The sequence below is a fragment of the Carettochelys insculpta genome, chromosome 11 (assembly GCF_033958435.1).
Source record: "Carettochelys insculpta isolate YL-2023 chromosome 11, ASM3395843v1, whole genome shotgun sequence".
Taxonomy (NCBI): Eukaryota; Metazoa; Chordata; order Testudines; family Carettochelyidae; genus Carettochelys; species Carettochelys insculpta.
This window is the reverse complement of record NC_134147.1, coordinates 34,600,994-34,615,356: the sequence shown is the minus strand read 5'-3', so window position 1 is coordinate 34,615,356 and position 14,363 is coordinate 34,600,994. Positions and strand designations below refer to the sequence as shown.

General features: G+C 41.1%; 1 protein-coding gene across 1 annotated transcript in view; it reads left to right on the top strand.

Moving 5' to 3' along the window:
- The window catches only part of ITPR1 (inositol 1,4,5-trisphosphate receptor type 1), a 269,958-nt gene extending 256,015 nt beyond the window's left edge, over positions 1-13,943 (top strand). The window contains exons 57-58 of the mRNA XM_075005225.1: positions 5,752-5,913; positions 12,562-13,943. Of these exons, the coding sequence (XP_074861326.1) occupies positions 5,752-5,913; positions 12,562-12,639 (240 nt within the window). The 3' untranslated portion in view covers positions 12,640-13,943. The remainder of the gene's footprint in view (positions 1-5,751; positions 5,914-12,561) is intronic.
- The last annotated feature ends 420 nt before the right edge of the window (positions 13,944-14,363 follow it).

Sequence of the window (14,363 nt, the reverse complement as noted above, 5' to 3'; positions counted from 1 at the left end):
GAGGAGAATGCAACCAGTGGGATTCTCTATCAGTCACCCCATCTCACACACCGCTCCCCCCCCCGCCCCAGAACACATGTATCATGTTTTTAATTCTCAAAGCACTTTGCAGTTTATCTTGCTGTTCTCCGGGCATGATTTTCTAAATGGCATACTGCTGAAATGTAACTGTCGTGCTTTTGCACTTCTTGAAAACCCTCAGAAGGCTATAGCAATGCAATAGGCTTGACGAACAGTATTGAATTAACCCTGATGATAGCCCTGGAGGTGACTAGGTCTTGTACCCAACATTCAGATGAGTGAACAGAAGCCTAGCGTAGTAAAAGAGGACTTCTTCCTGAAGGGAGGCTCTGAAGAGGATGGAGAAGAGGCTGTTCTCAACAGTGACGGATGGTAGAACAAGGAGCAATGGTCTCAAGTTACAGTGAGGGAGGTCTAGGTTGGATATTAGGAAAAACTATTTCACTAGGTAGTGAAGCACTGGAATGCGTTACCTAGAGAGATGGAGTCTCCATCCCTAGAAATATTTGTCTCATTGACAGTGTCCTGGCTGGGATGATCTAGTCAGGGTAGATCCTGCTTTGGGCAGAGGGCTAGACTCTATGATCTTCTGAGGTCTCTTCCCGCCCTAGGATTCTATGAACAATGACTTTCCCAAGGCCACATGATATATCAGTGACAAAGCTGAGGCTGGAACCCAGATTTCTGTGCCTCTAGATCATGCTTCCTTTTTGAAAACATAATTCTTGAGGAACATGGTTACTCCATCTTTAATTCATCAGTGGGTACTTTTTTGCTGCCCATTTTAACCATTGGACGTGTTTTCAGCTGATGTTGCCTTAGAAACTTTTCTTAGAACAGGCTTTCACTGAAATTAGGGAAAAGCGACCACTTCTCAGAATGCACAACATCTGCATCATGCATAACAGCTTCCTCTTTTTTGTTTTTTAATTTCCCATCATGGACATTTTAAGAGACTGGTCAACATCGCCCCCATGTCTGAGATTGTAATGATATTTACTTTACAGGGACTTTTCCAACTTTACCTAGAAAAGAGCTAAGCTGAAACCCAGTAGTGTGGTTAGCCAACTTCCGTCAGTGGCTTTAGTCAGTTTGTCTGTTTAAACAGAGGAAGTTGCTACTGTGACGGGAAGAGGGAGCTGACTGCACAGCCAGGATCGTGATGCTTCGGCTTGTAGGAGGACCGGAGCAGACACTACATAACAGCATTGGTATGCAGAATGCCAGCAGTAAAGGGAGGGGGGAGGAGGTGGCAGGGAAACAGATCCAAACTGGAGCTTCAACTTTTTGTGGCTCACTTGGTGTTATTTAAAAAGATACCAAAACTTGTGACCAAAGGGTGTAAGGCTCCTATGGCTTTTTAAAGAGACCTTAGTGATCTGCTTAAAGTTCAGCAGAAACTAGATCATCACAATACATCTTTTATTCGCCCTTGAATAGACTTTTTCTGTGCAAATAAGATCCTGCTGGGAGACATGCAGACATTGGGATCCATGACAGCAATTGACTAGGGTGCTTACAGACAAGCAGGCTTGTCAGCAAAAGACCTTTAAGCATTTCTCTTTTAGTTTTGGTTCGTTTTTCTTCATCATAGTTTTTAGTGGTTTTGCTTCAGATGTGGGGTTGGGGGCAGAATTCTAGATGAAACACTCCTCGTTCCCTGGCTGCTTTTTGTGATGCTGTTTGTGTCTTAAAAACAAAATCAGACTCATTCTGCTTTCTCTTGAGGTTGAATGGAGGGCATTAGAACTGTGTGTGTGTAAAGGCTAGAGTGCTTTTAACTCTTTTATTTCATGAAAGGAATGAGGACTAGTGGAATAAAGCAAAGGTATTAGGTTGGGGGTTGCAGGTGAACAGGTCCATCCAATTTGCAATCACTATGTTCACTGCATAATTTTGTCCCTTTAATCCTTCCCTATTTGATACCTGCCCACCCCTTCAGCAAGGCTTGTTAGATGACTGGCCATTTCAGTCAGATGTTACCAGAGAAGCTTTGAGTGTTGCCCAGGTATACAAATCTTGTATGGTGAAGCAGCAGTGAAGTGATTAAGCTATCTAAAATTGATGGGCAACATGTGTCATCTACCCACTGGTGGTAAAAATATTTCCATAAATAAAATTCCTACATAACCTGTTAACTCTTAACAAAAATTTTTAAATGTCTCATAAGTGTCCAGCTCTTATATAGTGTTCTTCATCCGTAGATCTCAAAGCACTGTACAAATAGTATCTATAGCATTATCCCCTTTTATCCTTGAAGGGAAACTGAGGCACAGAAGTGAAGTGACTTGCCCAAGGCCATCCAGCAGGTCAGTAACAGAGTTGGGACTAGAACCCAGCACTGACACACCCTAATACCTACATTGTGAATCCCAAGTGTTAAAATGCCACCTCCCTTAAAATCATACTTTGCACAAATGATACATTTTGGATTCTTTTTTGCTTTTTTCTAAGTGAGTTATTACAATGCATATAGGTCACATTTTCAGTCCTCCACATTAGAGAGGTTTTTTTTGTTTTGTTTTGTTTTTTTAAGCAAAAGCTGACATTTTTGTGGTGGTTACTTGCCTCCAGAAGTTGGGGCTTTAAGAAAATCACCACATATCACACCACTTTTATAATAAAGTCGTGAGTGTTGGTAACACTCATTATGTGTCTCCTGGATCCATTTGTTTTTTAACCTATTTGTAGTCCTGACGATCACTTAACTTTTCTCTAGTGATCAAATTACATCTCTTGCAACAACTGTACTTGCCTATACGGCAGAATATTTCAACCAAAATGTTGTGATTTTCAGATGGGCAGTGTTTGTTTGCATATTTTTCACTACAAAAAATTTTCCCCAGAGAGCAAGCACTTTGATAGTTGTCTTTTTTTTTTTTTTTTCTGATGAATAAACAGTTTTGACAAAATTTTCCACTGCTCTTAGAATACACCTACTGGGAGATGAACCTGCTTAGAGTTGATCTTCCAGGGTTCAACTTCTCGTGCCTAGTGGCAACACACAAAATCGAACTATCAGGGCATGGCAGTGGACCCTGGTACTCCTCATTCGTGTGAGGAGTAAGGGAGGTCGACGGGAGAAGCTTTCCAGTCAACATCCCTCAATGAGGACGGCCAGATAAGTTGTTCCTACATAAGTCGATTCTAGCTATGCAATCATCATCGCTGAAATTGTGCATCTATGATCAACTTTCAAGTCTGATGTAGACCTGCCCTAATTCTCAAACATTACTGGTTCAAGGAGACATCTAGCATGTTCACCTTGACAATGTGCTTTGAAAAGGGGTGTATCCTAATCAGACACTGTACTAACAAGGAAGCCAAAGGGATGTAGTATGTATGATGGGGTGTGATCACCTTAGACCCCTTGAGATTGTTCCCTGATGTATGATCGTGCCACTAACACCTGCCTTATTGTTCTCTGGAGTTCTGCACCACTTTGTCCTGCTGGGCCAGATCCTGTCATCTCCCCCTGGAAAGGCACAGAGTTGAGGATACCACTCCCCTGCAGAAAAATGTAGACACTGAGCCATAATAGCAACCACCTTCTAGGCTTACAGGACTAACAAGGGGCTGCTAATGAGGCCCTCCCCTCAATAACAATTATTTACATTGGGCTTGATCATAAACAAGAGTTTTTATTAAGCATAAATGGTCAGATTAAAGTGGTTATAAGTGAAAATAAATAGATCCAAGTAAGTTAGTCTCTCCTTGCTTAGTTAGGGAAAGAATCTCCTCCCTCCTTCTATTGAGACATTCCTCCCTGCTTCCTTGGGGTGGCCTATCAATATACTTACATGCACTTACAGATACCCTGGGACTTCTACCTTCCTGCCTCAAAGAGATGGTATTAGCTTTGTCAGGTGCTGCTAGTCCAGCATTTGACCCGTGTGTGTTTGGATCAGTGGGGTTCCCACTGACCCTCCAGGTTCTGCTCCCAAGAAGCTAACAGCAGAGTCACCCTCCCCCCACTGGGAGTCCAGACTCACCCACTCTCCCTTAAAACCTGAATGACAGGTGGATAGCTTGGGTTCTGTTAGCCGATGGCTGGGTAATGAGTGGTCTGTGAGCCATATCACACCCGAGTCTTTAACTGCTAGGACAGACAGTCCCTTCACAGCAGGCAGCCAGTGGGGCTGACGGGTGCCCCAAAGGTTGGTGCAGAGAGCTTATACCACTCGAGTCTTTGACTGCTAGGACAGACTGTCCCTTCACAGTGGGCAGCCAGGGAGGCTGATGGGTGCCCCGAGAGTCTGCTCCGCGGAGGCAGCACGACTCAGTGCTCAGCTTTTACTGCACTACCACTGACCAGGCTGGTCTGGCCAAATGACTATGGTTCTTGTGTTTGTGTTCGGCTGAATCACAGCAACTGAAAGGAGTCAGACTGAAGCTTAAACATGGTTACTATTTATTAAAGCAGAAAGAAAAATCTTAATGGTTACAAGGTTATCGCTCTGTTTGCTTAGCTACTATAGTAGGATGATACAAATTACATGTTAATTAGAGAAAGTTACCCATTTGAGGACCAGAAGTACATTGCAGGTATAATTCTCACCCCTGCGTCCTTCGACTCCTGGTGTAGCCAATGTCATTCACTGAATCTCTTGGGAAGAACTGTATGAGGAGGGCATCCCCGGGTCCTCGGGAGGCAATAACTTTACCCGACCAGCAGGTACAGGAAATTGGAGCTCAGTTAGCGTGGTCTGCCGAGACCTTCTTTATACCCCTTGGGTCACACACATTCTTCGTTATCTAAAGGTACCAATTGTGCTCATTCATCTTTGTGACACCAGTTCTCACAAGGCAGTTGCAATTTAATTTACGCTTGTAAGATAGAGATAACTAAATCATTAAAACAGGACATTCTTTTCATATGGGTGGGAGATTCCCCTTCTGGGATGAAAATGTGGGTGTATCAGTTATCAGTACCAGCCAAGGGCAGTTAGAGGCCCTGTGGTCAACAGCTAGTCTGTTAGCCCCCTTGTCTGTATTCTTCAGTCCAGAGTCATGCTGACACAGCAGATCTGTGTTTTCAAACATTCTAAGACTGTGCTGTTTCTTTGTGCTCAGAGGCACCTAAAAGGGGCAAGATGGAGTAGTGTAGGGGGATTCTTTCTGGCTACAGGTTCACAGATCCAGATCCAGGACCCAGCTCCCAGAGCATGGAGGTCTGTGGGGACCATCATACTATGGATGTCTTTGCACAGCAATATTTAAATTCTGCCTCCAACCCCATGAAGCAGATTTAGATTAAAGCAGCCAGCTCACAGGTTACTTACAGCAGTTCAAGGAAGAACCCCTCAATATCTGAGGACAGGAGGCTGGCTGCCAGTGGGCTCCTCAGTTCCGGCAGTTGATTTCTAACTGTGGTTAATGCATCCTCAAGTATCAACTATTGCCAGTTTGTAGTAGGGGGCTCACATATTACAGTGGAATATCCCTATTTTCAAGGGCTACGTTCGCAGAAAAGGAGAAACATACACTACAAAACATTTATCCCTCTGACTCTTCTAGTGCTGTTAAAACCTGGACTTCTGTCCTGTTTCTCCAGGGATGGAAACTCTGCAGTGAGATAATTCTGGAAACCTCCCGAGAGGATGCAAATAAAACAAAGTTTGAACCATTAAGAGCTTGCGATGCTGAATAATTTCCCTGTGTGCATGAAGATATGCACACCCACAGTTATCCTTCTGTAGACATAATCACATCCTTGTTTCTGAATTCCAGGAAAGAAACCTTGATTGGTTCCCTAGGATGCGCGCCATGTCACTCGTAAGCAGTGATTCTGAAGGAGAACAGAATGAACTGAGGAACTTGCAAGAAAAGCTGGAATCTACCATGAAGCTGGTAACCAACCTCTCTGGCCAGCTGTCAGAGCTTAAAGATCAGGTAAGGAACTTCTAGCAAAACACAGTTGGAGTGAGGAGATTTAGCTGCTGATAAATGTCAGTTGGATGGAGAGTATTGGGAACTCTGCACTTTTGGAAAACACAACCATGTGCTGTAATGATAGATGTTTTGGATTAAAAGGTTTTGTATAGTCTAGTGATCTATATTGAGAATTGGGTGTTTGCAACTTAACTGACTGTCCAATTTGCATAACTCACTTTGTTCCCAGCTGTGAGATGAATTGGCTAGTTTAGAAAAAACAACAATCCAGATTCCAGTCATACAGCTGATTGGCCAGTTTGGTTGAAAATTAAAGTTTGTCCAAAAAAAGAAATGAAGTTCATATTGTGATCTGTGTACATGATGATTTCTTACCCTGAGAGCGTAGGGCAATCCCTTTAAGGCTACATCTACACTAACTCCGGAAGATAGCCGCTTAGGTTCAATCTTCCAGGATGCCATTTTGTGCAATCTGGGATCAAACTCAAAGCCAGAATGCCTCGCAAGCTGTGAGGTTTAAGGAAAGTAGACAGGAGGAGCACTCCTGTCAACCTTCTACGATGAAGACAGCTGACGAAGTTGAAAGCTGCAAAGTTGGTTTTTGGTATGCAATTGGCGTACCAAAAACGTATAGCAGCCATGAACCTTCCAGGTAATTGTAGACGTAACCTAAGTCATAAAAATATCTTGCACCATGCTGCCTGTTACCTTGTAAAGATTATCTACTGCAACTTCAGTTTCGAGTTAGTATAACGCAGCAGACTTAGTTGTAATACATGGACTTCTAATTGGCAATGATATTGCAATAAGAGCTCGAGGACTTGCATTCTAGCTTTCTTTCTAGATCCTTCCTTTAGTTATTGCAGTGGTTCTTAACATTTAGGGTTATATTCCTTTTAGAAACATTACTCTTACCTGTGACCGTGTGGCCTGGCAAACGATGAATTTTTATTACAGATGACATTCCAAGATGAAATGCAAGTTGTACAGAAGGTTACTCTTCATGAAATTTTTACTATGTGGATTTTATTGTACTCTGGTCTTGGAATGTTTCTCTTGTTGAATATTTGTACACTGCTAAATCCTGAACTAGGTAAAGACAGCCACTAACTAGTGACCACTTTCATCTTATTACATACTGAAGGTACTTGTGGCTACACCATCCATATATATGTGACAAAAAACAGCACTTAGCTACAGGAATCCAAAAAGGGAGCCTGAAAATTTACACTGTACTTCTAAATATTGGCCTAAAATAGTTTTTATTGGGTTTTCAAAAGCAACATTCCTATCAAGAGAAACTAAAGGAGTATCCCAAGCAGCACAGTTCTTGGTTCTCTGTTCTCCTTTTCCATTGTTTTAAATGGGCACAGACCCTCAAAAGATCCTTTTAATAAAATTATTTGGGGCCTGTCTGCACTTACTAGTAGTTTGACGCTCCAGAGATCAATCTTCCAGGGATCGATTTAGTGGGCCTCGTAGGGATGTGCTAAATCGAGTGGTGTTGGTACTCCTATCAGTCCCAGTAGTCCATGGGGTCACACGGAGTAAGGGAACATCCCAGTGGGGATGCCATAGTAAATCAAACGAACCCCGGGTCTACACTAGGGGAATAAGTCTATTTCAGATACGCTATTCTAGCTATGGCAATTGTGTAGCTAGAATCAACAAATCTGAAATAGACTTACTTGATTATCTTCACTAAGCAAAGTCAACAGGAGTGTTTCTCCTGTAGACTTCCCTTACTCCTTGTGATAGCAAGGAATATGGAGTAGATTGCCTACCCCAGACAGATCAATTTTGCATATCTCTGCCAGGCACGCAAAATCCATCTCCGAAAGCTCGACCCTGACCAACCAGACCTAAGTTACATCGACTTTAGCTATGCTAGTTGCATAACTTTGTTCAACTTTCCCCTCTAGTGTGGACCTGATCTTTCATTTTTTATGCTACATTTCCTGTAGGCCCACAATTGGGAGGTCTTGGCCCATATGGCCAAAATTCGTGGTTTGGGGAGATACTACCTAGAGCCACCTCTGTCATGAGGTCATATGTAATTGAGTATTAAGTGTGCCATGAACTAAAATGTTACTAGTCTTTAACTGAACCATTTTATTATTATGCTTGCTTTGTAATTTCAAAGTAGTGTGCTGTGCATGGAGGGTAGGAAAATCCAGCCAAGGAATCTACTCTCATGGGTGCATTTTCTGTGCGAATACATTTATATTCACAAAATAGTCTTCACAAGAGTGTATTAGCTGAGATGCTGGTTATCTCTTTAGGTGCTCTGCTGTTCATGTGAGAATCAGTCCAGTTACCAGAGGTAGTCAGTAGGTGAAGCCTGGGCCCCATCCTGATGCTTTTGAATAGACCCTGAAATCTTTTAACTTATTATCACTATTACTGTTGTTCGTTTTCTCTCTGACACATATAGTTCTACTTATTCTATCAGCATTTTTCAAAAATGTAACTATTTTTGTCTGGGTGTTTGTTGTAAGTCCAGGTTGATGATGATGGTTTTCCAAGCTAGCAAAGAATATCACCCCTTCAAATATATTACACAATGTCATCTGCATACATTTACACATTTCACTCTAGATCATCCAATTCATCTAACATTTAGTGTCCAGTTTAAGAAGCTGATACATGATGATGATTCCATGCCCCTCTGTCTTAGAACCAATTAGTTAATTCTTCCCCATTTCTTATGATACTGCATAAGCCTTAACTCATAGCTTTTATAACTGCAGTTACCTTATCTGGAGCTCCAGGATTTTGCTTCTTTCAATCATGTTTCCCTCCAGACCAAAGAAAATGCTCTCTTTATCTGTGCCTTAACACTTCGTAGCTGTTGTGCCACATTGCCTGGAAACAATTATCTTAAACATGTGATGTAGGTCTTCCTGTTAGAGGGTCTGACTCACATCCACTGCAGTCAATGGGAATCTTTCCATCAACTTCAACCAGGCCTTGGATCATGCCCCATATTCATTTTATTCTAAAGTCTGAAACTTTCCACTGCCTAAGTACTGAGAATCTTCCCTTGCTCTTTGTGAAAATGAAGGTTTGACAGCTTTTAGATAGCTACTTCACTGCAAAGGCAGAAGAGGAAACCAGCTTCATTAATAAGACAGCTCTTAAGGAATTCCCCTCAGTAAGGTCACTGAGAGAGCCCTGCTTAAGTTGCAGGATGCTCCAATTATGAGACAAAACCAGTGCATCTCTCAATCACACTAGGAACAACTGTCTCCAGGAAGAGGAGTTAGCTCCAAGATTGTTCCAAATTAAAGGGCATATCTTTCATTCATTTGCTTTGTGTTCTGACTGGTTCTACAGGTTCCTGGGGATGGTAGCTGTCATGAAAATGGTAAATTTGTATGTCCACTTTGAAATGAAACAAAATGAGTGGGGACTATTGAAAATCTGACCGTTTTCAATTCTGTAAATGAGTCTGAAGCACTTGCAGAAGGCATTAAAGAAACAAGCTACAAAAGTGAGTCACTCTCCAGTGAAGAGTGATGATCAAGATGAAGATTTCTCCAAGGAGTCTCTGACACTTCCAAACCTCATACTAGACCAATGTGATACTGCATCTAGGTTTTGTTTTTCAGCTTACATTTAGTCAGGTTACACTTTCCTTTAAAAAAAAATCCTCCTTTTAACTCTACTAGTACCAAAATTCAGCTTGCTGTTTTTCAATTGCTATCCTTTCCTAATTATTTTACCGTTTGCTGTGACTTCTGTCTCTAATTATTTGAATCCAATTCCTACTCAGATCTCTGCCCCTTCCCAAAAGCATGCTTTATTATTTTTATCTAGTGGAATTAATGAATGTAAATAGATTTTCTTGGTTCATATTAAGTAGTTAATTGTATGTTTTTAATTAAGTAACACAAATTTCAAATCCCATGTAGCAGTGCAAGTTGAACCTCTCTAATCTGGACTTCCCAAGTCCAGCAGTACGTCTGGTCCAGCATTGTTGGCCAGTGGACTGGAGCCAGAAGCATTGCCAGACTAAGAGGCAAGGAGGCAGTGGAGCCCCTGGTGCATCATTGGGATCCCCTGGTGTGGCCAGTTCCTAGTCCCCCAAGGTGCCAGATCAGGGAGGTTCAACCTGTAGGAAATCTACCCTGTAGGGTAGAATAGAGAAACTGAGCAAGGATGTTGGTTCTATTCCCAGTGAAGCTCCACTCCTTTGGTGTGATGTTGAGAAAGACAGAACCTGATTCAGTTCCATTTGAATCATTATCCTGCTGTGAAAGCTATAGATTGAGACATTCAGCTAGTATATCATAAGGTGGTGAGACCTAATTAATGGTATTTTAAAATGCTTTTCAAACCTCTAATAGAAGGTAGTAGTAAAAGGCTCACTCCAAAGATTGTTTATGGCAATCCAGTCTGGTTGACTCACACTCTTATGGCAGATGCCAATCCTAATTATTCAATCACTGACCTTAGAAAGGGAGAATTTATTCACTCTGAATATATAGATTTTATGTAAATCTGCTCAAGTGTGTTTACTGGTAGACAGTTGGAAAATGCAAACAGGCAATCTGTAATCTTGGCATTGATTTACTATCCCTATCAATTATGCTAGTTAGCATTTGGAGTGAAATGTCCCAAGGCCGAACAATTTAACTGATTAGTAACCTGAGGTCTTTTCATGAATATGGACAAGATGGGAAAATGCACTATTTCCTTCCAATGAATTCCAAACCAAAACAAAGACTAATAACAGCTTGTATAATATAAAAAAGATGGAAATTCACACTGTAGCTGAACTTTTAATAGAAGATTATTGTATAAACTGAATCTAGTTCAGATACTGATTTTTGGTAGAGTGGGAGCAATATTTAGAAACTGGCTTCTTACAACTTGCTCCTCAATGTAACTGCTTCTTCTATTAAAGTAACTCCTGAAGTAGAACTAGAGTATTGATTACAAAACTCTAAATACCTTGACAGATGCATACTGGCCTGGTTCCATTTATTTTTTTATTAAGCCCCAGTATGCTCAGTCCAGGGGAAGCAGCAAAAAAAATGAAACAAGATTGTGGCCCTTTAGGATGGTAATCAAGTAATGGCCGGGGGAATGAGCAATGACAAGGGTGGGTCTCAACATATTTACATAAATCTTGGAATTTGCAGCCATTGTGGTGGTCATTTAATGGATGCTGAGCAGCACCTGTGTTATCAAAGGAAGAATCGTCTGGTGATAGACTGGACTTGGGCAGCTCGAGTTCTACTCCATGCCACTGATCTCCTCTGTGACTTTGGGCAAGTCACTTCAGGCCTGTTACTCAGAAGTGCCAGTACCTGCAGCTCCTGTTGACTTTAACTGGAGCTGCAGGTGCTCGGTATCTTTGAAAATCAGGCACTATGAGTGTGTCTACATTGCAGTGAAAAATCTACAGCTGGTCAATGTCAGCTGATTTGGACTTGCAGGGCTCAGACTAATGATCTCTTTAATTGCAGTGGAAATGTTCCACCTGAACCTAAACCTGCGAGCCCAAAACAGCTGACAGCCAGCTGTGGGTTTTTAATTGCTGTGTAAACACACACTATTGTCTCTGCTTCCATTTCTGTAAGAGAGGTACTTACCTACTTTGCAGGGTTGATGTGAAGACATGTTCATTAGTGAAGCACTCGTATATTAGGATGATGAGGACCACAGAAACACTGGCCTTTCAGATGAATTTACTGTGTTGCTTTACCTTGGCAGATTTCTAACAAGGTGTTGGGAGATGCTGAATTGAAAGAACCATGGATGATGGCTGCTTTCCAGTGCTCTGAATCACAAAAATGAAGGGCTGTGACCTTGCTTCTCTATTTGGAGTGTCACTCTCCTTAGATCACATCCCTTGTTCCTTCTCAGATTTAGTGGTGGTATAACATTGGATGTAAATTATTAGCGGGAAACATCCAGAATTTCATGACTGAGCTTGCAGAAAATGTTTTCTGGAAAAAACTGTTGTCTTTCTCCTGTGTCCCTTATTTTGCATTATTGCATCATATCTGGGCTTTGGAAAATCAGGAGGGATATTTGCATTCTTGTAACCCGAGAGCTGGGGTCTGGAAGTGAATTTCCACATGACTACATCCAGACTGATATAGGTTCTCCTGACCAAAATTATACCTACTGTGCCCAAATCTGTTGTGGAAACAGTGAGAAGTCTACACAGAATTACCAACACAAGAAGTTTTTTGAAAGTTACTGTCTAGGTCGGTGGCATCCAACATGCTAGCCACATGTGGCTATTTGGCCAGTCAAGTGTGGCTAGCTGGCTTGAACCATACATATATTTTCAGAAGAATGGCTTGCTCATTTAAAGTGGTTGGACACCACGACTGTAGGTTAATTTCATGCCAGTAATGTGACCTTTGGTAAAACATTTTTCTGCAAAACAGCATCCGTCATCTCTGAATACTTAATCACGTAATCAAGTTCACAGCTATCCCTCCTGGGTTCACAATTGGGGATATAATTTCTGTTTTTAATCTATACATATTTGGCATAGTCCGGAAGTGCATTATTTGTAGAAAGTGGGTTTCAGAATAAACCCTAACCACAAATATACCGATGGCTCATTCTGTGAGGTGACGTACAGGAAGTGTCTCGGTCTAATGAGCAAACTTTTTAATTTTCCAGATGACAGAACAGAGGAAGCAGAAACAGCGTATTGGTCTCCTAGGACATCCTCCCTCTGTGAATGTGAACCCACAGTAACCAGCATAAATCAAAAGGGTCGCATATTCCTCTCACAACACGAATAATGTTAAACAAGAGTTCAGATTCAACCACTAAGGCTGCTTCTGTGTATGATGAGTTCATTTTGTAAATACCCTGTTTTTATACTATATGTATATGACTGCTACTATAAAGATATGGGCATATGTATTGTAATTAGATTTTGTTGGCATGTGATGGGGGTTACACTTGTGCCAAAAGTATGAAAATTGCCTTTTAAAGGAAGGACCATAGAGACCCCTTGAATTGCACTTGAAAAGGATTTACTAAAATGTACGTGACTTGTATTTTGTATTTAAAAATTAGAATAGCTAGTATTTATGTTTTTATACAATTGTGCAATATTAATTATGCAATCACAATATACTGGTAACTCCTGAACATCTTAAAGGGAGTGCACATCTTTGAATCTGGTGTGTTAGTACAATATAATAAATAGGTTAAAATTACAGGTGTAAATGAGGGTGCCGCCAAATTGTATTCCTGGTGAATTTAATACCCCTGGGCATTTTTGTACCATATGTGTAAATATCCTGAAATGCCATATGTGGCTGCTTCTTCCTCCCGGGGTAACTTTGGGAATCTGAACTGTTAAATTGGTATAAATTTTTTTAAAAGAAAATTTGGTTCATAAATACTCTTTGGAAGCCTCCAGATTATGAGGTGTGTTTCAAGTGATTATTTCTTTAATTGTGGCGGGAGGGGCCGTGGGGGGCACAGCAGAAGCTCAGATGTTAATTTTTTGAAGAATTCAGCAGATTTCTTAAAGGGAATTTTTTATGCAAAATGAAGCTTGGAATGAAAATACACTGCTGGTGAATCAGTGTAATTTCTCAGAGTTTTGTGCCATACGATATAGACTCCATGAATGATGGTTTGTGGATTTAACATTCCTCATGTAGCCTTTTCATTTGGTTTGTTCATTAGAGACATACATTTCCAGTTGAGTTTCAACGAACATGCACTGCACCATTGAAATACGAACTACCATTAGGACTTGTTGAGCACTGGGATATGTAGTACTTGTGAAAGAGCCACTGCTTTGGGAATGAATTAGTTGTGTTTTCCCTCCATTTGGTCAATTTTGTTCCTGGTATGAAAACCATGAAAGGAACTTATATATATGTTGCCTAGTTTTGTACATGGACCTCATTTTACAAGAGCCAAAATTCCTCTGCAATAGTGTTTACCAAAACAGCAGAGTTACAGAAGGAGAATTATGAAAGTCTGTAAATGGATAAATAGAAGTATTTAAATAAATGATGCAGAATAATAATGTACAATTGACAGAATGCTGGTGGTTTATTCCCCTCCCATGGAATTGTATCAGTTTTACCTGCTGTTCTACTCCATGCTCCTTTTTATTAGGTAACCTTCCTACACATGGAAACCCCATCACTGGATAACTAGAACACTTTAAAAGTTAAGAATCATTTCCTGTGAATGCTAAAATGAGCCACTGGGGGCTTTTAACAACAGAGCAAATCAATGGTCTTTGACAGAGAAAGAAGTTACAATGTCCTTTAAATCTTTTTAGGGTTGTTTCACCCCCAACAACTGATATCCTCCAGCTTTTATGATAGATACCTTAAGGTTTCCCATCCTTGCTCTGATGAGGAACCTTTAACCTATTTCCCAGCAACAGTTTTGCCTGCTGCCCTCTCAGTAATGCAAGCTCAAACCTGCACCAGAGCTTAAAATAC